The following is a 24,257-nucleotide window of genomic DNA, read 5'->3' on the forward strand; positions in this document are numbered from 1 at the left end:
TATTGAAGGAGGTGATTTGAAGCTAGTTGTTAAAAAACGACTAGCCGAGAGATGGCAAATCATGTGGAATGCACAAATCCACAATAAACTTTACGAGATCAAACCTTTGGTAGAAAATTGGACACATAATAGGCAATATGATAGGAGATCTGAGGTTATCCTTACTCGTCTGAGAATTGGTCACACTCGACTGACTCATCAATACCTTTTGAAGGGAGATGACGAACCAGTATGTCAGCACTGCAACTGTGCTGTAAGTGTTAAACACATATTTTGCAACTGTGTTGCTTCTGATCAGAGTCGTAGACAGCATTTCGGAAATGCAAGCCTTAGAGACATTTTGGGCCAGAAGCCAAATCTGGATAATATACTGGACTTTCTAAAAGTCATTAATATGTATAGGGAAATCTGATGAATTAATTATTGTACAGTTTTATTTACGTTTAGTTGCATATATAAATTATTCTATATATATTTTGTTGTTGTTTGTTTGTTTATTTTTGTTGTTGCTTATTTATTTATTTGTGTTGTTACTTAATTTTTTTATTATATTATAGATTTTATATTTATATTATTATTGGCTGTTCAGTCGTTAAACTGTGATGTTATGTTTGTGTGTATATATGTCTTCCTATTTATTTTCTACTTCGAATTGCACCATGTGTTGTGGCGCAGTATAGCCTGTATGGCTCTTGTGCCAATAAAAGTTAACCAACCAACCAACCAACCAATCTTTGGAAAAGGACAAATTGCTTTCGGGGAGAAAGCAACATCTTTTTCAAGTCCTTGCACAACACCAGATGTTTTAGACAAATTTACAACTTTTTATTGCCCTGGCTGATCCAGGATTTGTCTTTTGTCATAATGCTTACAGATTCAAGTGCATTGTTAGATTTATCTATCCTAGTTTCTGCCTCTCAAATTTTCATATCAATTATATCAATATCATTTATAGGTGTGATGCCTGCAGAGACACTCTCATGCGTTGGAGCCAAAGGGCAATCTGTGACGAAAGATGGCACAAAGTCGTCTTCAGTGAAAATATTAGGATCATATGGCCAAATGCCAGCCTTTTTAAAAAAGCTTAATATATGGATAGGAATTGCTGCAATTGGCATTGCATATTTTACGATTTTAGGGATTTCATATATTGACATTGTCTTGCCAGGGTTGCTGCATAGCCAGTTGTCTTGAGCCTTTGCACAATAATTTTTAAACGGTGCATTCACTCCAACGTCCAATGGTTGCAGACAGTGTGTACAATGAGGCGGAAATGACAGCATTAAAATGGAGTTAGATTTTGCCTTTTCTACCACATTAATATCGACGTGAGTTTGGTGATTATCAAGCAATATCAAAACTGGATCTGAAGGTGTGTTTGATGAAGTGATCCATATATATATGAGGAACTTCGTAACTGTCATCCATCCTGAGCTATTTCCTGCACCAATGGATTTCGGTGGTTTGCCTTTGATAAATAAATCCTTGTAGTTAAGCAAATTTGTGAAATTTATAAATGCAATAGGTGTTAATCGCCACCATATTCAGCAAATTAAAAAACATGACCACTGGCCATCTCCTTGTAATTCTGGCCACATTGTTGGTCCACAAGATCTACTCCTGTTTTTGTCATATTATAAAAAGTTAAAATTTCTGGTTTTTGTGCTTCTCATGTGGTTTCGTCTATCTCGTCATCAAGATGCATTGATGATACAAGCACGACAGCTTTATTTATTTTTTTGGGCAATAAGACAGCATTGTGCAGTCGGATTTAAATCCGAATATTGACGAGTTTTTTGTTTGATTTCTCTGAGATAAAGATGCTGCCGGCACCTTTCTCCTGTTTTTACGGATAGTGTGTACATAGGTGAGTTTCTTAGCCTTAAGGGCTTTTACTAAAGAAAGACTAGTGAACCAGTTATCCCCTGTGATATTTTGGTTTGTTCCCTGTACAGGCGTTATTAAACTCTCAACAATATCCTGGAGCAGTAGTGCTTATACAGTAAGGCCTGTCAGGCTGCTTCCCTACACATAAGGCTCTAAACTTAGTGTATGCCGTTTTGACATCACACGAAGCAAACATTTTTAGCTCTTATATTGCCGGTTTTTTGGGAATGTACTGTCGAAATGAGCACTTGCCTTGAAAAGCTAGGAGCTGCTTATCTACCGTAAGGTACTCACTCGGTGTGAAGTATTTTCTTAAGTTAGATACAAACATTTCGTGTATTTTTCTAATAGGAGCCAATTTCTCTATTTTTTCCCTCTCTGCTCTGTCATGAATGTTATTAAATCATACGGATCGTAAGAGAAATCGGAATCTTTCTTCACTCATGCGTAAGTAGCAGGATTCTAAACCACTGCCCTTGGAATTGTCCCACATCTTGTTTGAGTTTTTTGTGGACTCTGTATACTCCCTATCAAGTACAGTAATTTGACAAATGCTGTTATTTCTGTTGGATCTGTATCCCTAGCATACCTTTTTCGGGCAAATGTTTTTTTTACGTTTGTGATATATGTATTTGTACAATCCATGATTGTTTTTACTATGTTAATGTCAAAAAATAAATGAAATAAATTTAATACTTTCTTATGGTTATGTGCTTTATTTTTGAGGCCAGGTAAATGTGTTACAATGTTCACTGACTTAGTTCGAATTAGTTTTGGTGGTACTTGTTTTTTCCATTTAGTATAGCCATCCTTCCTAATAAAATACTTGTTGTTTGCAGGTGTTTGATTTTTATTGTGTTCATGTGAGAGTATTGAACTGTTACCCAATTTGGATAATTTACTATCACTACTTATCATCAATCACATATGAAAATAATACTGAATAACTTACAGCTAAAAATGAATATTGTAGTTCAGGATTATTTTCACTTGTAGTGGTAAGTGATGCAGCTGTCAGGGAAAATATGGAATTGGCAGATGATCCACCACTACCTAAAGACAACGGTAAATAATGTTTAGATAAAATAATAGAAAATATTGATAATTACTTTTTAAAAAATAATTATTTATATTTATAGCACTAACTCATTAGAGAGAGCTTAAATTTTGCTAATAGAGGAGGGCATAAAAACAGAAAAAATGAAACAAGATATAGAAAGGAAAAAGCAAGAAGTGGAACAACTTAACATTTATTACACTTAAATGCATTTATTTATTTTCTGATAATTTTAGTTCTTTGAGAAGTTTTAACTTTTTTATTATAAATATTAAAACGGCTTTTTTCAGGGTCAACAACTTTAGTTAAGAGTGGTCAGATCGTATTAATAAACAATTAGATGATGGAAGAATATCAAAGAAAAAATATATGAAAATAAAAGAAAGATAAAAGTATAGCATAATTTATATGTAAAATATATATATATATTTTTTTTTATTTATTATTTGTTAAAAACACTGTAGTATGCTCTAATTGATAAACAAAAGGTAGTCTGTTACAAAAGTATAGGTACACCACTTAAAAGTCTCTTAAAAATTAATTTATCATAATAATAATTAAAATTATCATGACTAGGGTGAGATGTCATCATTTTTAACTGTCATGGTGGCTTTTTTGAATGTTTTATTGAATGTTATATAAACATTTTCAACAATGCCTCATGGAACTGTACTTCAGGAACAAGAAATACATAAAATTAAACACAGAAATCATAATTTAAATCTTTTTGAGAAAATATGGATGAATAAAACAACTGTATGAATGTTTATTTAATTTGTTACATAGGTTATGTTAAGTAATATTTTTATTTAAAATGAATAAAAAGAAAATTATTTTGTCTATGATAGGCTCACTCTTTTCAAAATTGTATGGTCCTGAAAAGGACCTTTTGTGAAAGTCTTAAAGTACTGTTTCATTTAACTGAAATGTTGCAGTACAATAGATCTTCGAAGAGCAGATCCTAATTTAGATTGCTCATTCATTTTTGAAGTTTCTTCCTCTATTTTTTCATTTAAATGCTCAGTAAGAAACTCGTCTTTAAATTCAATGGCCCAATTATGTAGAATTGCTGTGGCTATAATTATATTTAGCATGTTGTCTAATTTAGCATTCTTAGATAACTTCCAATGTATGGAAATTGTGTTTTCCAGACCCCAAATAATCTCTCGACGATATTTCTTGCTCGTGAATGAGCTTTGTTATATTGTCTTTTAGCATGATTTTGTGTATGTAGAAATGGGGTCATTAAATACGGCAAACAAGGATAGCCACTTTAACCAACCAGATATCAATTGCAATATCTTTGATGTAGTTTTTCTCTAATGCTACTATTAGAAAAAATTCTACTGTCATGTGTTGAACCGGGCCACCGAGCAACAATATTTCTTATTTTCTTCTTTCCGTCACAGATTACCTGCAATATACATTTAAACATGCATCAATTATATATTTTCATTAAAATGATCAGTTTGAGGTATCAAAGATATTATTTGATATTTGTAATTTCATATGTCAAAGAAATACTCAAGAATATAACTGTCTCATAACAAGGCATAACAATTTTAAATGTTAGAAAAATATATAGGCCCTTTTATATTTAATAGTTATTTAAGCTACAATAAATTAGTTTATTACATTTTATTGAAATTTCACTTAATTATGAAGTTAAGAAAATCGCATATTTAATTATATTGTATGTAAATAATTTTCACCTGGCGGTTAATAGAATAATAGGATTTTCTATTATAAAAAAGTTGAGCTCTATTGCCTCAGTTATTCCTGGAAAGTTATCCTTAGATAATAAAGAAAAATCGTGCGTAATAGTCGAAAGTTTGGATTGCATCAGAAATACAATTTCGGCATTCTTTAGATATACTAATGCCTTTGAGACGTTCTGGATGGTTCTGATAATGACATAACAATAATTAATAAGTAATGCAATATATATAACTTAATACAAACGTTAAACAAGATCTCATTCTTATAAATGTCTCTATCACTATACAAAAAACTTTTTAAATTTATTTAATAATAGTTTGATAGATACCTGCATACAGTAGAGACGTGAACTCCGATAAGATCACTGGCTACCCTCTGGTAGCTTCCGGTGGCATAAAATTGTAATGCCGTCAATAACTTGTTCGGCAGTTAATGGCAATCCTCTTCTATTCAGATGCCTAATTTCGTCGCCAACCCGATTTAATGTGAACGAATTCAGATTTAGAAAATCTATACCGAGTTCGAAATTTGTCTTCGGAATAAATTTCTATAGGATTATTCCAATCTCGCATTATCTCTCTTAGTAATTGTTGAAATGAATGATGTTCTTCATTCGTCCCGTTTACAACATTGATCAAATTAAGGATATTTAACGAAGAAAAATGGCGACTTCTACTCGAGTAAAATGATGTCTAAACCTGCTATCGAGGGAGTTTAGAAAATAGGTCAAATAACTTGTTACTAATCGCAGTCTACATTGTGGCAGGGGAGAAACGCCGTCTCTGCAATGAAATTTTTCTGAACAGCGGTCTATTTGATCTGTAAACTGCCGTCGGCTCATGAGAATTTGCATTCTCATTATGTGCAGTTTTGTAATGTATATCAACAGCATGAAGCAAAACCGTTTCTTCTCTTTTATTTTTTAACAATGTCTGAACATATTCTTCTGCAAAATTTTTATCTGGCAAAGGAAATAAAAGAGAACATATTAGTTTAGTTAAACATTTGTTAGTTAATAATAATCTCTTCTTGTTAGTTAACATATAGTGAGTTTTAAAAATACAGTATTATGTGTAAAATATTTTCGAAAATCTGTATATTTTAACTAAAAAGGATCAATTAATTAAATTAAATTAATCCATTTTATCTCTCGATATTAAAACTGTAGTTAATTTATAACATCGTATGTCGTTTAGTACTATCGTTTATTTGACAAAACTATTTATCTAAATATGTATTTTTTTCACTTCAGTTTATCGGATATTTTAATAATAATGTTTTACTTACCATTTATAAGTTTTAAATAAGTTTTCTTGTCAATAATTAAATGTATTTCCTCATTATTTATTGCAAGCATAACTTCTACCATGGAGGCCGCCATCCTTAATCTATTTTATTCGATCCAAACGATCCTACCCTCCGTTAGGATTAGTTTGATCGCAATCCTGTTGATCCTACATGGCATTTGTATACGCAAATAAAGATTGATTGGATCGCAGTAGTTCCTTTGTATACATGATTTGAACGATCGAAGTTATCTTGGATCAGTTTGATCCCAAAAGTGTATGCACCCGTAGAGTCCAAGACAATTTATCGTGTAAGGTCACTCGTACATATTTTAGGGTCATGACATATTTTATTCTAAAGAGTTAACTTGTCAATGTGGGTTGAAACGCCCATTGACAAGTTAACTCTTTCAAACGTGACGTAATTGGTATGTCCGTTGACCGCTATGCTCGTCCGATTTTCAAAATTCGTTTTTATTCTCCCTATGTACGAAATAACTCAGGCAAAGCTTATTTTACATTCTATTGATGTTGTTTATGACATCAGAAAATTTTGAAATTATACACCCAATAGGAGTTTATATTTTGGACAATTTTTGTGGTCTCCACCTATTGAGAAAAGTATACATAATCGAAAATTTCGTGATGTACTTGAGTGTTTATGATAACTGATGAACATCTATCTAGTAACCTGTCTTTTCCTGAAGCTTTCATGGGCATATTCCGCCAACGTTGAAAAGCAGCTGCTCTCAAGGACATTAAGCTAAGTACACCGAACTGCCACACGTGTCACGTGATCTGTTGCAGATACTTGATATGTGAAAGTGAATTAATTTCTAAATAACACCTAATAAAGGAAAGAATGTTTTATGCTAAAATTGTTTAGAAATGTATTTGATAAATTGGTGTGTTAAATTTTTTTATATTTTTTGTGGGAGGTTTTCCTGTAAAGCATAAAAACAATGTTAGGTTAATGAGGTTAAGTTTAGCTTATAAGTAATAACAAAAAAATAAAAAAAAATTATCAGAAAATAACGTAAGACAATCGAGTATTTACAGTATTTTAAGTAGTTCAGACGTGTAGAAAACCTACTTCCCCTCAGGCGTTGTTGGAAACAACCAGCAAAAGTTCACAATCAGCTGTTCTGAAGGTTATCCAGCTGTTTATCTATATTGAATCCTGTATCAAGTGTCTCTTTGCCAGGTTTGTGTTACATGAAAAATAATAAGTTTCTAAATAATACATAATGAAAAAAATAAAGTTTTATACTAACATTTTTAATTAATTTATTTTATAAAATGGTGTATTATAAATTATTCTGATTTTTTTGTGGCAGTTTTTTTTCGTAAAATATTTTTTACATATTATAATAGAAATATTTTAGTAAAAGAAAATAAGTTGTTCATACTTCTATAAATTTATTTACCTATATACCTATTTACCTGTTTGTTTCAAGAATTTATGACTCTATCTCCTCTGAATAATTGTAGAATATCTCACTCAGTCTTGATCTTGCTCTATCAAGTCCTGTTTTAGTTCTGTGCCTGCAGTTTTGTTATCTTTTTTGGATATCTGTCAGCCAGTTTTTCATTATTATCCAGTAAGTTTATTATAATTCTGTTTATTTCGGAGAATATTATCTAATTTTTAACACGTAACAGAAAAATAAGATGGGTTTTAGATGATTTTTTTTATTGGCAGAATGTCTCATAGTGAAGTAGAATATATGGCACTCTCTGAAAGCGGTTCAGAGAGTTATATACCGAGCATTGATGACTCAAGCAGTTCAGATGAATCAGGAAGAGCTACCGCTCAAACTTGGTGTCAAGCTGACCCCAATACCTTTCCAATGCCTTCTTTACGGTTTCTGTTCACTGGAACTCCTGGATGTTGGTTCTTTACTAATCAAGTAACAGAACCATTAGATTATTTTAATTATTTTCTGATGACGAATTGGTGAACCATAGAACTTCGGAAACAAATAGGTATGCCCAAACAAAGCCACAGACATCCAGGAGCTAGTGGAACTCTGTTTCAATAGTGGAGATGCTGTAGTATAATGCTAAAAAACATATACAAGGTATTATTCATAAACCAAATGAGAGAATGTAGTGGACCAGGAACGAAACACTTTCCACTCCAAGTTTTCGAAGATTAATGTCAAGAACTCGTTTTTCGGAAATAAAACAAAATATGCATTTTACTGATAATCAAAATTATAATCCATGAACTTATCCAAACCCTAATCTCAATAAAATTTGGCCAACAGTTAAAAATTTATGTTCAAAATATTAGCGTTTCTATGTCCCAGAAAGAGATATAGTGGTGGATGAGAGTTTAATGTATTCAAAGGACGTCTTTTGTGGAGACAATACATGCTTCTCAAACAGTCTCGTTTCGGTGTGAAATTCTATGTTATGCGAGACCTCATCTGGCTATTTGTATAATTTTACAATTTACACTGGTAAAAATAGTTTTAAATGAAAAATATAAAGATATGCTAGTAATATCAAAAATAGTATTGTTATTAGGGGACTCGTTGTTAGGCAAGGGCTATTATCTAACAACAGATAATTAGTTAAATGTGGGGAAGAATAAAAATTATCTGGTTACAGTCCAAACGGATTTATTTGGAACTGTGTGGACAACCAGACAACAGGTCTCGGCTGAGTTTTGAAATAAAAAATTGAAAAAGAGAGAAACAGTGGCGATGCAGAGAGGTAAAGTGATGATTATGAAGTGGCAAGACCAAAGAGCCGTCACTTTACTCTCTACAGTCCACAATTAAGTAATGGTAAGAAAAGAAACCCATACTGGTAAAATAGTTATAAAGCCACAGAGTTGTTGTCAACTATAACGACACAGTGGGAGGTGTTGAACTTTTAGATCAGCATTTTCAAGATTATCCAGCAGCAAGAAAAGAACAAAAAAATTTTTCAAAAAACTATTTTTTCATTTATTAGATATTTCTATATTTAATTCTTTTGTCTTACATTATAAAATGGTGGCGGAATGGAACATTTGCAATTTAGAATTAATGTTATTGAAAAAATTATACAGGTATCACATCGAACGAGGGTTACCAGACGTGGTCAGCTGAGAACTTCAGGTCCACTTAGACTTACGGGAAGACATTTTCCTGACCTTCTGGCGACTGGTAGAAAAAATGCTCCCACTAGACACTGTGCCGTATGTAAAACTAAGCATGACGGTGCAGGGAAAAAAATAAGATAGGAAACCAAGTATTATTGTCAAGTTTGTGGGCAGCACCCTGCTTTAAAATCTACCACATAGTGGGAAAAATATTAACCAAAATTTACTTTTTCTACATCAGAATTTAATGTAAAAACGTTACATGACACTATCCGGAATTTGTAACAGGTGTGACGCGTATATACTGTATATCGCTGTTGACAAACATTTTCGAGCAATCTCTTTGCTCTTCTTTAGGTCGACAGGAATTCCCTAGACAAAGTGTATTTTATTTGTTGGGATCGTGTGTCAATTCTGATGGAGTGGGTTCTTTCTGACATGCACGGTCGTGTGGTGGTGGAGGAAGTGGTGGGTTAGCATACAACAGTGATTGCCCAGGGCAGGGACAGAGTCAGCTCTTCTTTCCAGTTAACGCACGTGGTTAGCCGGCTGGCATTGTAGATAGCTGTGGCCTCTAGCCACCTGAAATGCTCTTGGTGGGGTGTATTGTTGATAACAGTAGCTTTTTTGAATTGCGCTTCGATTTCAGGATCCAACGCATACATGGCCAGAGCTGTGGCGGATATCTGACACGGGAGACTTGCCACAGTAAAGTATAATACTATTTAATCAATCTTTATATGCTTAGTCTAAATGAAAATGGTTCATGCTCGAAGCACTTTATCATAATATGCTTGAATTTGTCAAAATCATCTCTCTCTTCATTCTTTGATCCTTTCTCACAAATTTACTAGTTATTCCCGTCAATTTAAGCTTCGCTACGGCCAACATTTGAGCCTTCGACCATGCTGCTACTTTTGTAACATCTACCAATGAATAAAAAAAATCAGTTATTCTTGGACCTCCCGCTTCTCCCAAAAATACGGGAAATAAAGGGATTATTCCGCTTAAACCTCCTAATGTAACAGGGCTCGGTGATGGATTTGGGTTAGGGTTGCCTGGCCCAGCTGCAGGTTGAGGTTGGGGATCATCCACCATTTTTTCTACTTATATTAAAATCTACCTCCTATACTAACCGTAGCTATTCACCTAGTTCTAAGTTCCCTAATTCAACTCGAATCAACTGTTTACTCGGATATAGCCTTTTTCACGTTATCGAGAGTTCGAGGAAGTCGAAACCTTACTTCTGACACCAATTATGTTAACCGCTGGGGAGGTTGGAGGTCTCCCTTTTCGGCTACAGGTTGTTAAACCTGCTCACTTGTCAAGATGTCAAAATTTTGAATGCGGTCCCGAAGGGTCGGGATCCTTTTTGTCAGGTCAAGTGGAGGAGGTGAGAGGGGTCGTCGATGAGGTGTAGGTGATATGCGAGTAAATTACACTATTTAATGATGGAAACAATGATTTATTAGATTAATGAAAAATAACGATTACCAAATCTAACACCCGGTGAATTTAGTTTGCTAGCTCCTAACTCACAGAGAGAGAGTTTACATTAAATGCTCCATACCTCTAGCATATTTTAACGTAGACGTTAAGTTATTGCTTTTATTTGTGATCGATGCACAAGATTAGAAATTCCTCCGAGACTTGACCCTTTTTGACGGCCGTAGATGTGAGACTCTCCCGAAGAGGGGGAAAGAAGTCGCTTCTATAGCTTCGGGCTGTGGAAATTAGTCATGTGATCCCCTATTGTGAGAGCTAGAGTTGGTCTCACAGGTGCGGACGTTAAAGTTGTTCCCGGGACCAAAACAAAATGACGAATTCAGACTTTAACTATAAACCTCGAATAATGTCATTGTTTGAGGGTTGAATGTTTATATTAAAGAGGAAAGTTATAAGTTTCTATCGATATTTGATTCTTTTTTCCGACAATGTTATTTCAACAAGGAATTGACAAATTTTCAAATACGTCGAAAATTTAAGGGGGAAAATGAACAATTTTGGGCGTACTCTGAGGTCATATCTCACACTAGTGTTATATATTAAAATTGTTGTATAGACTTTTCTTTTACTTAATTCTGGTTTTGATATAAAAATTAATACAATCAAATCAGCACTTTAACCTTTATTTCATTTTTCTAAATGAAATAAAATTTTTTTCTTAGTTTGTTCCATATATGAATATTCATTTATAATGTTAATTCATTAATGTTAAAGAATGCCAATTTTGTTTAAATCTTTTGGCAATGACTATTTTGGAAACAAAATTAATTAGTTTTTTAATGTGAAATATTATGTGACTGTTGGGTCATTATCTCTTCGATACCACGTCAGGATGACACCACTGTATCCTTTGGTCGATACAGAGACCAGAAGTTTGCGCGAACGGTGACGTACGAGGTTTGGACCTGGAATGGAGTGGACGGAGAGAAGAATGGAAGAAACTGCACTTAAAGTTGCTTTAAACATAAATAACCGTTTATTTATGTTTGCTACGTTAGTTATACATCAAAATTTAAGGCTACAAGTTAATATTGGCTAAAAATAAGTTACGTGAATTGCTAGTTACAATCGAGTTTGCGATTAGCTAACGTGGAGAGAGAGAGAGCATACCATAGTTTGCGGGCAGGATAAATACCTTATATTATACTGTTGATTTGTTAATAGCAAATAAAGACCCACAGTTCGGAGTTAAATAGGTGAATTGATATTGTCCAGTTCAGTCTTTGAGGAGGAGGTGTTGGGTTTTGACAGGAACAGTCTCTCGAAGACGAACACAGCGCGGCACACACACTCAATCAAATAATAACTTCCACACCGTTACTCATCGTGTCTGTCCTTTTTATACAAAGTTTTTTTAATTTGGACTTTTCCTTGATTTCGTCAGGGATGACGATCTCCTTGGACCAATAAGGTGATGAGTGACACAGAGATGTACTCATCTCAACAAGGAACCTAACTCGTTGGAATTGCGGTTTAACCATATTTTATGTTTCCCTTATCTCTTTTAATTTTCTTTACACCTCGTTTTGTCTTTATAAAGTTGCATCTCAAATTTAATTAAAACTTTATAAAAAATTTAAAGTATATAACACGAAATTTCTGACCTTCACAATTATATATATGAATACTTTTTAGTAACCTGTTTTTTTATTATCTTAATAAATTCTGTTATTATACATGTATTATTGATTTTTTTATTTGAAATATATTTTAATAATAATCATTTTTAAATGTGAAAAAGACTATAAAGATGATTGATATTCCTGATTATAATTGAATATACTGCATATATTTATACTCTATATTTGAAAATCATTATTTACTAAATGTTTCAATATTTTATATATAATGTTAAGAATTGATACTGCAGTTATTCTCTTCAGTCGATCTCATGAAAAAAATCTACTGTTTGATGACAACATTTCTTCAGCAAAGCATATGAAACAAAAGACAGCATGTAGAAGAACACTATAATCTCTATTTTATTTATATTTATAACAAGTGGTTAAATTGCTCTGTAACATTTTTCTAATTTTTTTTTTTCATTTTCAAATTCCAGATGTAACATATAAGCTGGAATTTTATGGTAAAACAGCAATTTTTCTAAGATATAAAGCAAGGACCATTTGCAGTTTATCATAATAAATAATTGCCCATACAGGAGCAGCATAAGGTAATACAGAAGAATTTATCAAACGAAATAACTATACATAGATATAAGCAAAATTAATTCATGCTTATTCTTTCTAATAGAAACCATACAACTTTATGATTAGCGGTCTGCAGAATGAAAGTCCAGAAAACAGCATACAGTTGTTTTCTCTTTTTCTGCAATTTTAATTGTACAAACGCATTTACTATAAATATTTTATCCTGACAAAATCGGCCAGGTCAAAAAAAACCCTGCTTGTACCTTATGCAAAATATTGTATTTAATAATCTAATCTTCACAATAAATAACAAATATACAAATAAATAAATAGTAGAAAATGGATGAAGGAAGTGGAAAGATCTCCCCGGAACCAAGCTGTAAGAGAAAACATCATGTTGTACATTTTGCAAGAATCATGCATATAAAAATGATAATTATACCAGATTATTGTTTCAAGCTATCCACCACCTACCTTGTCTGCTAGCACATACCCTTCAAAAAAAAAGTGAAAAAGTGAACAGATGATATCTGTAAGAAAGAGATTATTAATTTTGTACATTTTGCAAAACTTATCCACATATAAAGCTAAAACAGAATTATATCAATTTATGCATGTACCTTTGTGTGCTAGCAGCGATGTTTTTCCAGGCAATTTGCATGAATACCCCTACCATATCTGTTGCATGCTTTTGTTGTCGTTTTCCTTTTGTTTTTTGAGCTACAGACAATACACTGATAAGCCAATTTTCCTGGTAGCTTTATCAGTCCTACCGGACCTCGGGGTTTTTCAGGAAATAGAGCTTTCTGCTCCGCCATCCATTCTCCTGCCAGGCTTTCAATTACTGCCTCGATAAAATCGACGTGAGAATCAGAAGAAGGAACATGTTTGGGGCCAGATTGCCCTAGGAAAGGGAAAGATTGATGGAGAGATTGTTCTGGTGTCAGAACCTCGAGATACACCTCATCTTCCAACTTGTCAGGAAACTCCTGACGAGAGTATGTGGAATTTGAGGGTTCGTTGTCCTCCCATTCTTCTGAGGAATACCGTACTAGGGCATCGATGTCACACCTTTCCAGGAAACATTCCTCCTTGCTATCGGACGACTCAAGAGGGATGTTGACGTCGGACAGCTGCTCTAGGAAGGTTACAACTTCCTCTTCTTCGGTCATCTTCATCATCTTACTTGAAGAAGCCATTGATAATTGCTTAAATCTAATTTGGATTAAAAGCTACATGTTACAATTGAGATTTTCTGAAAATACATTCACGAATTACATCATTACTCCATTTGGGATAATATTTATCAAAATTGAGAATCTGGTCAACAAGAAATACTGCTCCAGTGTTCCCAGTTTTAGCTAATGCTTCTATTTTTCGTACTGCTTCAATCAGATTAACTTCTTCGTAGGCCTTCAATTTTAGAGCATTTTTATCATGCTCTGCCTGTAATTCTGACAATTTTACATTCTTTCTCCAAAGTGTAGCTTTTAGTTTGTTAACAGTTTTATATTCTGTAACAATTAGTTTCAGGTCATAATTAGTTTTACATGCAGCACTTACCATATTGCTCTTCCTTCCTTCCTCGAAATCAGTATAGTTATAAACAGGCCCATCAGTAACTTCAGTGTCTATAGTTGTGCTTTCATGATGAGGATCCTGCTTGTCAACAAGCTTATTCCTTTTTTGAGATGGATTTGCATGTACTTGTACATTCCGTTGTAATGGTGTTCTCTTTGTTTTTTCTGTCTGAGGACACTTATGTGGGGGATAGTTTGGAAACTATGAGGGGCATGATGATGAACGTAAAACGTGCTTTTTAGATTCGATTTTATAATCACTTTCTACAAAATGTAGGCTACAACACAACTGACCTGCTTCTTGGTATCCACGGCAATCATTTTTTATTTCCTTGTCGTGATATAACATTTAACCACTTCTGTGTCAGTTGTTTGTTTGATGGGATTTCATGAGATGTCCCGAAGGATTAAAAGTTACAAATTTTTGATTTAGCATACAATGTGCAAAAAGGCACGCAACAATTTTTAGGCATAATATGCCTTTACTATTTGAAGAACACAATGAATGTATTTATATCTATTTAATTATTAGCTGATTTTGAATTTTTTCGAAAACTATTTATAATCTTTCAACAAAAATTGGTGGTGTTCTGATCAATTAAGGAGTCACTTATTGAAGAAAAATATTTTTCCTTCTTGGCTTTAATTAAATTTCTATATATTTTGTTGTTTAACAAAGATCGTGTTAAATAATAGGTCAAATTAGTCTTCCGGACTTTCTTTCCTCTCTAGTTTTGAAGATGAAGACTATGAGCCTGAAGATGATGTGGCCTCTATCTCCTCCTCGGCTGCACATTCTGACAGTGATGACGAAATGGAAGATGAGGACTACCGTGAGGTTCTCTCACTGGAAGAACCTTACCCTTTTCTTTTCACTTTCCAACACGAATGTGGCCCAAAACATATGCCATCTCCCGATTCTCCTCCCATCGCATATTTCTATCTGTTTTTCACTAGTACTTTGCTGTCTCTTATGGTGGAGGAAACCAATCGTTATGCGCAGCAAGTGATAAATGGCATGGGGAATAATGTACCGTCTTATTTGAAGGACTGGACCGAAGTGTCTGTTCCAGAGATGAAAGGATTTTTGGCGTGTGTTCTGAATATGGGTCTAATCAAAAAACCAACTATAGCTTTATACTGGTCCACTTCTCCCTCCCTAGCCACTCTGTGGTTTGGCAAAATGTTTTCTAGACACCGCTTTTATCACTTGCTACGATTTTTCCATCTCGTCGATAACACCAAGTTACCTGGTCTTGGAGAATCAGGTTATGATCCAATTCGGCATACAATGTGCAAAAAGGCACGTAACATTTTTTAGGCATAATATGCCTTTACTATTTGAAGTACACAATGAATGTATTTATATCTTTAATTATTAGCTGATTTTGAATTTTTTCGAAAACTATTTATAATCTTCCAACAAAAATTGGTGTCCTTCTGATCAATTAAGGAGTCACTTATTGAAGAAAAATATTTTATCTNAAAAAAATAAAGTTTTATACTAACATTTTTAATTAATTTATTTTATAAAATGGTGTATTATAAATTATTCTGATTTTTTTGTGGCAGTTTTTTTTCGTAAAATATTTTTTACATATTATAATAGAAATATTTTAGTAAAAGAAAATAAGTTGTTCATACTTCTATAAATTTATTTACCTATATACCTATTTACCTGTTTGTTTCAAGAATTTATGACTCTATCTCCTCTGAATAATTGTAGAATATCTCACTCAGTCTTGATCTTGCTCTATCAAGTCCTGTTTTAGTTCTGTGCCTGCAGTTTTGTTATCTTTTTTGGATATCTGTCAGCCAGTTTTTCATTATTATCCAGTAAGTTTATTATAATTCTGTTTATTTCGGAGAATATTATCTAATTTTTAACACGTAACAGAAAAATAAGATGGGTTTTAGATGATTTTTTTTATTGGCAGAATGTCTCATAGTGAAGTAGAATATATGGCACTCTCTGAAAGCGGTTCAGAGAGTTATATACCGAGCATTGATGACTCAAGCAGTTCAGATGAATCAGGAAGAGCTACCGCTCAAACTTGGTGTCAAGCTGACCCCAATACCTTTCCAATGCCTTCTTTACGGTTTCTGTTCACTGGAACTCCTGGATGTTGGTTCTTTACTAATCAAGTAACAGAACCATTAGATTATTTTAATTATTTTCTGATGACGAATTGGTGAACCATAGAACTTCGGAAACAAATAGGTATGCCCAAACAAAGCCACAGACATCCAGGAGCTAGTGGAACTCTGTTTCAATAGTGGAGATGCTGTAGTATAATGCTAAAAAACATATACAAGGTATTATTCATAAACCAAATGAGAGAATGTAGTGGACCAGGAACGAAACACTTTCCACTCCAAGTTTTCGAAGATTAATGTCAAGAACTCGTTTTTCGGAAATAAAACAAAATATGCATTTTACTGATAATCAAAATTATAATCCATGAACTTATCCAAACCCTAATCTCAATAAAATTTGGCCAACAGTTAAAAATTTATGTTCAAAATGTTTGCGTTTCTATGTCCCAGAAAGAGATATAGTGGTGGATGAGAGTTTAATGTATTCAAAGGACGTCTTTTGTGGAGACAATACATGCTTCTCAAACAGTCTCGTTTCGGTGTGAAATTCTATGTTATGCGAGACCTCATCTGGCTATTTGTATAATTTTACAATTTACACTGGTAAAAATAGTTTTAAATGAAAAATATAAAGATATGCTAGTAATATCAAAAATAGTATTGTTATTAGGGGACTCGTTGTTAGGCAAGGGCTATTATCTAACAACAGATAATTAGTTAAATGTGGGGAAGAATAAAAATTATCTGGTTACAGTCCAAACGGATTTATTTGGAACTGTGTGGACAACCAGACAACAGGTCTCGGCTGAGTTTTGAAATAAAAAATTGAAAAAGAGAGAAACAGTGGCGATGCAGAGAGGTAAAGTGATGATTATGAAGTGGCAAGACCAAAGAGCCGTCACTTTACTCTCTACAGTCCACAATTAAGTAATGGTAAGAAAAGAAACCCATACTGGTAAAATAGTTATAAAGCCACAGAGTTGTTGTCAACTATAACGACACAGTGGGAGGTGTTGAACTTTTAGATCAGCATTTTCAAGATTATCCAGCAGCAAGAAAAGAACAAAAAAATTTTTCAAAAAACTATTTTTTCATTTATTAGATATTTCTATATTTAATTCTTTTGTCTTACATTATAAAATGGTGGCGGAATGGAACATTTGCAATTTAGAATTAATGTTATTGAAAAAATTATACAGGTATCACATCGAACGAGGGTTACCAGACGTGGTCAGCTGAGAACTTCAGGTCCACTTAGACTTACGGGAAGACATTTTCCTGACCTTCTGGCGACTGGTAGAAAAAATGCTCCCACTAGACACTGTGCCGTATGTAAAACTAAGCATGACGGTGCAGGGAAAAAAATAAGATAGGAAACCAAGTATTATTGTCAAGTTTGTGGGCAGCACCCTGCTTTAAAATCTACCACATAGTGGGAAAAATATTAACCAAAATTTACTTTTTCTACATCAGAATTTAATGTAAAAATGTTACATGACACTATCCGGAATTTGTAACAGGTGTGACGCGTATATACTGTATATCGCTGTTGACAAACATTTTCGAGCAATCTCTTTGCTCTTCTTTAGGTCGACAGGAATTCCCTAGACAAAGTGTATTTTATTTGTTGGGATCGTGTGTCAATTCTGATGGAGTGGGTTCTTTCTGACATGCACGGTCGTGTGGTGGTGGAGGAAGTGGTGGGTTAGCATACAACAGTGATTGCCCAGGGCAGGGACAGAGTCAGCTCTTCTTTCCAGTTAACGCACGTGGTTAGCCGGCTGGCATTGTAGATAGCTGTGGCCTCTAGCCACCTGAAATGCTCTTGGTGGGGTGTATTGTTGATAACAGTAGCTTTTTTGAATTGCGCTTCGATTTCAGGATCCAACGCATACATGGCCAGAGCTGTGGCGGATATCTGACACGGGAGACTTGCCACAGTAAAGTATAATACTATTTAATCAATCTTTATATGCTTAGTCTAAATGAAAATGGTTCATGCTCGAAGCACTTTATCATAATATGCTTGAATTTGTCAAAATCATCTCTCTCTTCATTCTTTGATCCTTTCTCACAAATTTACTAGTTATTCCCGTCAATTTAAGCTTCGCTACGGCCAACATTTGAGCCTTCGACCATGCTGCTACTTTTGTAACATCTACCAATGAATAAAAAAAATCAGTTATTCTTGGACCTCCCGCTTCTCCCAAAAATACGGGAAATAAAGGGATTATTCCGCTTAAACCTCCTAATGTAACAGGGCTCGGTGATGGATTTGGGTTAGGGTTGCCTGGCCCAGCTGCAGGTTGAGGTTGGGGATCATCCACCATTTTTTCTACTTATATTAAAATCTACCTCCTATACTAACCGTAGCTATTCACCTAGTTCTAAGTTCCCTAATTCAACTCGAATCAACTGTTTACTCGGATATAGCCTTTTTCACGTTATCGAGAGTTCGAGGAAGTCGAAACCTTACTTCTGACACCAATTATGTTAACCGCTGGGGAGGTTGGAGGTCTCCCTTTTCGGCTACAGGTTGTTAAACCTGCTCACTTGTCAAGATGTCAAAATTTTGAATGCGGTCCCGAAGGGTCGGGATCCTTTTTGTCAGGTCAAGTGGAGGAGGTGAGAGGGGTCGTCGATGAGGTGTAGGTGATATGCGAGTAAATTACACTATTTAATGATGGAAACAATGATTTATTAGATTAATGAAAAATAACGATTACCAAATCTAACACCCGGTGAATTTAGTTTGCTAGCTCCTAACTCACAGAGAGAGAGTTTACATTAAATGCTCCATACCTCTAGCATATTTTAACGTAGACGTTAAGTTATTGCTTTTATTTGTGATCGATGCACAAGATTAGAAATTCCTCCGAGACTTGACCCTTTTTGACGGCCGTAGATGTGAGACTCTCCCGAAGAGGGGGAAAGAAGTCGCTTCTATAGCTTCGGGCTGTGGAAATTAGTCATGTGATCCCCTATTGTGAGAGCTAGAGTTGGTCTCACAGGTGCGGACGTTAAAGTTGTTCCCGGGACCAAAACAAAATGACAAATTCAGACTTTAACTATAAACCTCGAATAATGTCATTGTTTGAGGGTTGAATGTTTATATTAAAGAGGAAAGTTATAAGTTTCTATCGATATTTGATTCTTTTTTCCGACAATGTTATTTCAACAAGGAATTGACAAATTTTCAAATACGTCGAAAATTTAAGGGGGAAAATGAACAATTTTGGGCGTACTCTGAGGTCATATCTCACACTAGTGTTATATATTAAAATTGTTGTATAGACTTTTCTTTTACTTAATTCTGGTTTTGATATAAAAATTAATACAATCAAATCAGCACTTTAACCTTTATTTCATTTTTCTAAATGAAATAAAATTTTTTTCTTAGTTTGTTCCATATATGAATATTCATTTATAATGTTAATTCATTAATGTTAAAGAATGCCAATTTTGTTTAAATCTTTTGGCAATGACTATTTTGGAAACAAAATTAATTAGTTTTTTAATGTGAAATATTATGTGACTGTTGGGTCATTATCTCTTCGATACCACGTCAGGATGACACCACTGTATCCTTTGGTCGATACAGAGACCAGAAGTTTGCGCGAACGGTGACGTACGAGGTTTGGACCTGGAATGGAGTGGACGGAGAGAAGAATGGAAGAAACTGCACTCAAAGTTGCTTTAAACATAAATAACCGTTTATTTATGTTTGCTACGTTAGTTATACATCAAAATTTAAGGCTACAAGTTAATATTGGCTAAAAATAAGTTACGTGAATTGCTAGTTACAATCGAGTTTGCGATTAGCTAACGTGGAGAGAGAGAGAGCATACCATAGTTTGCGGGCAGGATAAATACCTTATATTATACTGTTGATTTGTTAATAGCAAATAAAGACCCACAGTTCGGAGTTAAATAGGTGAATTGATATTGTCCAGTTCAGTCTTTGAGGAGGAGGTGTTGGGTTTTGACAGGAACAGTCTCTCGAAGACGAACACAGCGCGGCACACACACTCAATCAAATAATAACTTCCACACCGTTACTCATCGTGTCTGTCCTTTTTATACAAAGTTTTTTTAATTTGGACTTTTCCTTGATTTCGTCAGGGATGACGATCTCCTTGGACCAATAAGGTGATGAGTGACACAGAGATGTACTCATCTCAACAAGGAACCTAACTCGTTGGAATTGCGGTTTAACCATATTTTATGTTTCCCTTATCTCTTTTAATTTTCTTTACACCTCGTTTTGTCTTTATAAAGTTGCATCTCAAATTTAATTAAAACTTTATAAAAAATTTAAAGTATATAACACGAAATTTCTGACCTTCACAATTATATATATGAATACTTTTTAGTAACCTGTTTTTTTATTATCTTAATAAATTCTGTTATTATACATGTATTATTGATTTTTTTATTTGAAATATATTTTAATAATAATCATTTTTAAATGTGAAAAAGACTATAAAGATGATTGATATTCCTGATTATAATTGAATATACTGCATATATTTATACTCTATATTTGAAAATCATTATTTACTAAATGTTTCAATATTTTATATATAATGTTAAGAATTGATACTGCAGTTATTCTCTTCAGTCGATCTCATGAAAAAAATCTACTGTTTGATGACAACATTTCTTCAGCAAAGCATATGAAACAAAAGACAGCATGTAGAAGAACACTATAATCTCTATTTTATTTATATTTATAACAAGTGGTTAAATTGCTCTGTAACATTTTTCTAATTTTTTTTTTTCATTTTCAAATTCCAGATGTAACATATAAGCTGGAATTTTATGGTAAAACAGNCCATGTCCAAAAACAGGTTCAGACAAAAAAATTCCAACCCTGTCAAGAGTCTGTCCTTGTGACTTATTGATGGTCATTGCAAATGAAGCCTTGACAGGAAACTGTCTTTATTTCAGGGTAAATGGGTAACCAGAAACTTTATATGTTAAATTAGTTCGTGGTATCAGGATTATCTGTCCCGATCCGGACCCAGTAAGCACTTCGGCTTCAATGACATGATCTCTTGAACTCATCACAACTAATCGGGTTTTATTACATAATCCCCTTTTTGTGTTGAGGTTCATCTGGCATGTAACTTATCACATGATTTCTGTTTATCATCCGATTATCTTTTTTCAATTGGCTTCGTTACGTTTATTACGGTATAATTAAAGAAATAGAATATTAGAATAACAATATTCATTTTATTTCTTTGAATATTGTTATTCTAAAACTTTGGCATGCATAAACATTTTTAAACATACAGTATGCTTACTATTCTGTACGCGAAGTGAAAGGTTTGCTAACTCTGGACTAAGAGAATTTGTAAATATCAAGTTTGTCAAAAAATGATGCAAATACACGAATCTAACGACACACAGAAATATACAGTTCGATGTAACATGAAGAAAAGCTGAATGAGGGGAAACAACGTGTTACACAGAGACGTAGCAGACTAAACAATATGACAAAAAAAAAACTTTAAATGCATGTGTGAACACACAAGGTACGATAAGCGTTGCTCTAATACATGTCCCGTCTANCCTTCTGATCAATTAAGGAGTCACTTATTGAAGAAAAATATTTTTCCTTCTTGGCTTTAATTATATTTTTATATATTTTGTTGTTTAACAAATATCGTGTTAAATAATAGGTCAAATTAGTCTTCAGGACTTTCTGTACATGTTTTTGTTTTTTAATTTTGTAATAATAGTGTGAGGAGTTGGGGGAATAGAACAGTTTAATTCTAATTCTATGTCACTTATTCGGCACACAATCATTGAGATTGGCTCGCAACATCAGCAGATGGCTTCCTTAAGCCTGGTATTTAATGCGGCAATGGACGATGGAAATGGTTGCCGTTCCATGGTCTTTTCGTGTCGCGTGTACTCACATACGGAAAATGCTCTACAAGTGAAAATGGTGCCAACAAAGACTGTTTTATTATATCAGTTAAACTTTTTAAGTTTTTTATCTGAGATAAGATTGCCAGTAAAGCCACAGTAGCGAAGATTTTGGGTACGAAAAATATTTTGATGTCGTTCCAAATTAGGAAATTCGAATACTTTGATACCCGATTTAAGACTACATGATCCCGAATACTTCATGCAGTAAGTACAGTACATAAGGAGGACGCCCTTGGGGAGACACCACCATGAGGATAGTACCCCTTTTAAGGACACGGTGTACTTGAATCTAAACTCGCACGGAGGTCGCCCTTAAGGTGAAGGGTTACGACCCGTGCTTTGCTTGTGATCTGTCAGGATGACACAAGAAAGCCTTTTCCGTATGGAGGTCGTGGTTTCTGGATGCAAAGACTCACACAGAGACCACATTTACCAATTTAACGCGTTTATTGAACAAGGACATCATGCTTACAATTTAGGACCAAAAGATTAAGTATAGCTGTAGAACTGTCCGATAGCCTTCGTTAGTCCTAGTAGTGCGTAACCTCCGGCGTGTGACGGTCTAGGATGCCTGAGACATCCTCAGTTCAATGAGATGTGTGAAGGTTTGGGGGGAAGAGAGAGAGAGAGTGTCCTTGGGAAGTTAAGTCCTTGGTTTATCCTGCATCTTTTGTATTTTGTATTCTGAGCAGATCTCTTTTTCGAGCCTTTGGATTTCGGGGTATTCGTAGACTGTCCGCTAGGATTGACGTTCTCGATCAGCCTCTCCACCTTCCTGTGTCCTTGGGATTTCGGGCTTTTATAACATTTTCTTCCTGAAATTCCGAGATTTTGGTTGGTCTGAAAGTTGGTTCCTTGCGATTCTAATGGTCCCTGGTCTGTTGCCAGGGACGCAATTCGGGCGAAATAACCCAGTCTGGGCTGTTTCCCTCCAGAGTCGGGTCAAGCCTTTTCCTGGATGATGGTCCTGTAAATTGTCACCTAATGTCTATTTTTCTGTCCCGGAGAGGAGGAAGCTGTCTCAGTTGCCACCCCCTCCACAGGAGTATCAGCAGGACCTGCTTTGAACTCTCTGTAAGGTGATTGTCCAAAGTCTCCTCGACAGTCGATCCCTCGATTGTTCTCACGATTGACGATCATGAATCTGTCAATTAGGTCTGGAATGCGACAATTAAATCGTCTCGCACTTCCTTCCTTGGTCACACTGGTCCTATTTACGTAATAAGTCACAGATATATTGACTTTATGTCGATAGCCTGTTTCCGTCCCAGGGGGGGATGTGTTGTCTCGGCCTCACAGGGCTCCCCCTTTTGTAAAAATGACGCTTAATTTCGGAGCGTCATTTTACCTGGCGGCTGTAATACCGCCAGTCCACCCGTTAAATGATTAGGGTTCAAGCGCTAATTTTTGGGGCTCGACCCCATTCAATAGGTAACACGTTAATTTGTGGTTTCGTATTACCACTCGGACCAACCAAGAACACTGAAGGAGGACATTATGATAATAAACCGAACGCGTTGACAAATCAAATTCACATTAAGTAACATACACAATTGGTCCCGTACATATTCATAATTGTATGGTTACATAAACAAAACAAAAATAGGATATCTTACACAAAATGAATAACGCGATTAGTTAACTAACATCGAATATTATAAGCAAATTTGTTGTTGCATACACAAATGACATTGACAATGTAAGTGAATAGCGTAACATATACATGTAGAGCACTGATAAGTCTAGCACAATCAAATAGTGGTTACATGAATAATACCGATAATGGGTGCGAAATAATCAACACGTATACAATATGACATTGACAAATTACATGGAATGAATTATTTATATTTAAACCTTAACGACACACAGTTGGAGACAAATGAGTAGCGTATACATAAACAATACCGACACATTGTGCGATTGCGGTATTTGTAGATC

General features: G+C 34.5%; 1 protein-coding gene and 1 long non-coding RNA gene across 2 annotated transcripts; one reads left to right on the plus strand and one right to left on the minus strand.

Annotated features, from left to right (window-relative positions):
* The first annotated feature begins 8 nt into the window (after positions 1 to 8).
* On the plus strand, positions 9 to 10,010 carry LOC111619374. Its single transcript, XR_002755736.1, has 2 exons — positions 9 to 2,952; positions 3,027 to 10,010. It is a non-coding gene; the product is annotated as an uncharacterized LOC111619374 (long non-coding RNA).
* A 3,928-nt stretch (positions 10,011 to 13,938) lies between these two features.
* Positions 13,939 to 14,600, minus strand: LOC111619341. The gene is made up of 2 exons (XM_023361051.1): positions 14,574 to 14,600; positions 13,939 to 14,481 (listed from the first exon to the last, which is right to left on the minus strand). The coding sequence occupies exons 1-2, from the start codon at positions 14,598 to 14,600 to the stop codon at positions 13,939 to 13,941; spliced, it is 570 nt and encodes a 189-aa protein (XP_023216819.1).
* Positions 14,601 to 24,257: the final 9,657 nt, after the last annotated feature.

Source organism: Centruroides sculpturatus, unplaced genomic scaffold (genome assembly GCF_000671375.1).
Source record: "Centruroides sculpturatus isolate CEXI.00-Female unplaced genomic scaffold, Cexi_2.0 scaffold174, whole genome shotgun sequence".
Taxonomy (NCBI): domain Eukaryota; kingdom Metazoa; phylum Arthropoda; class Arachnida; order Scorpiones; family Buthidae; genus Centruroides; species Centruroides sculpturatus.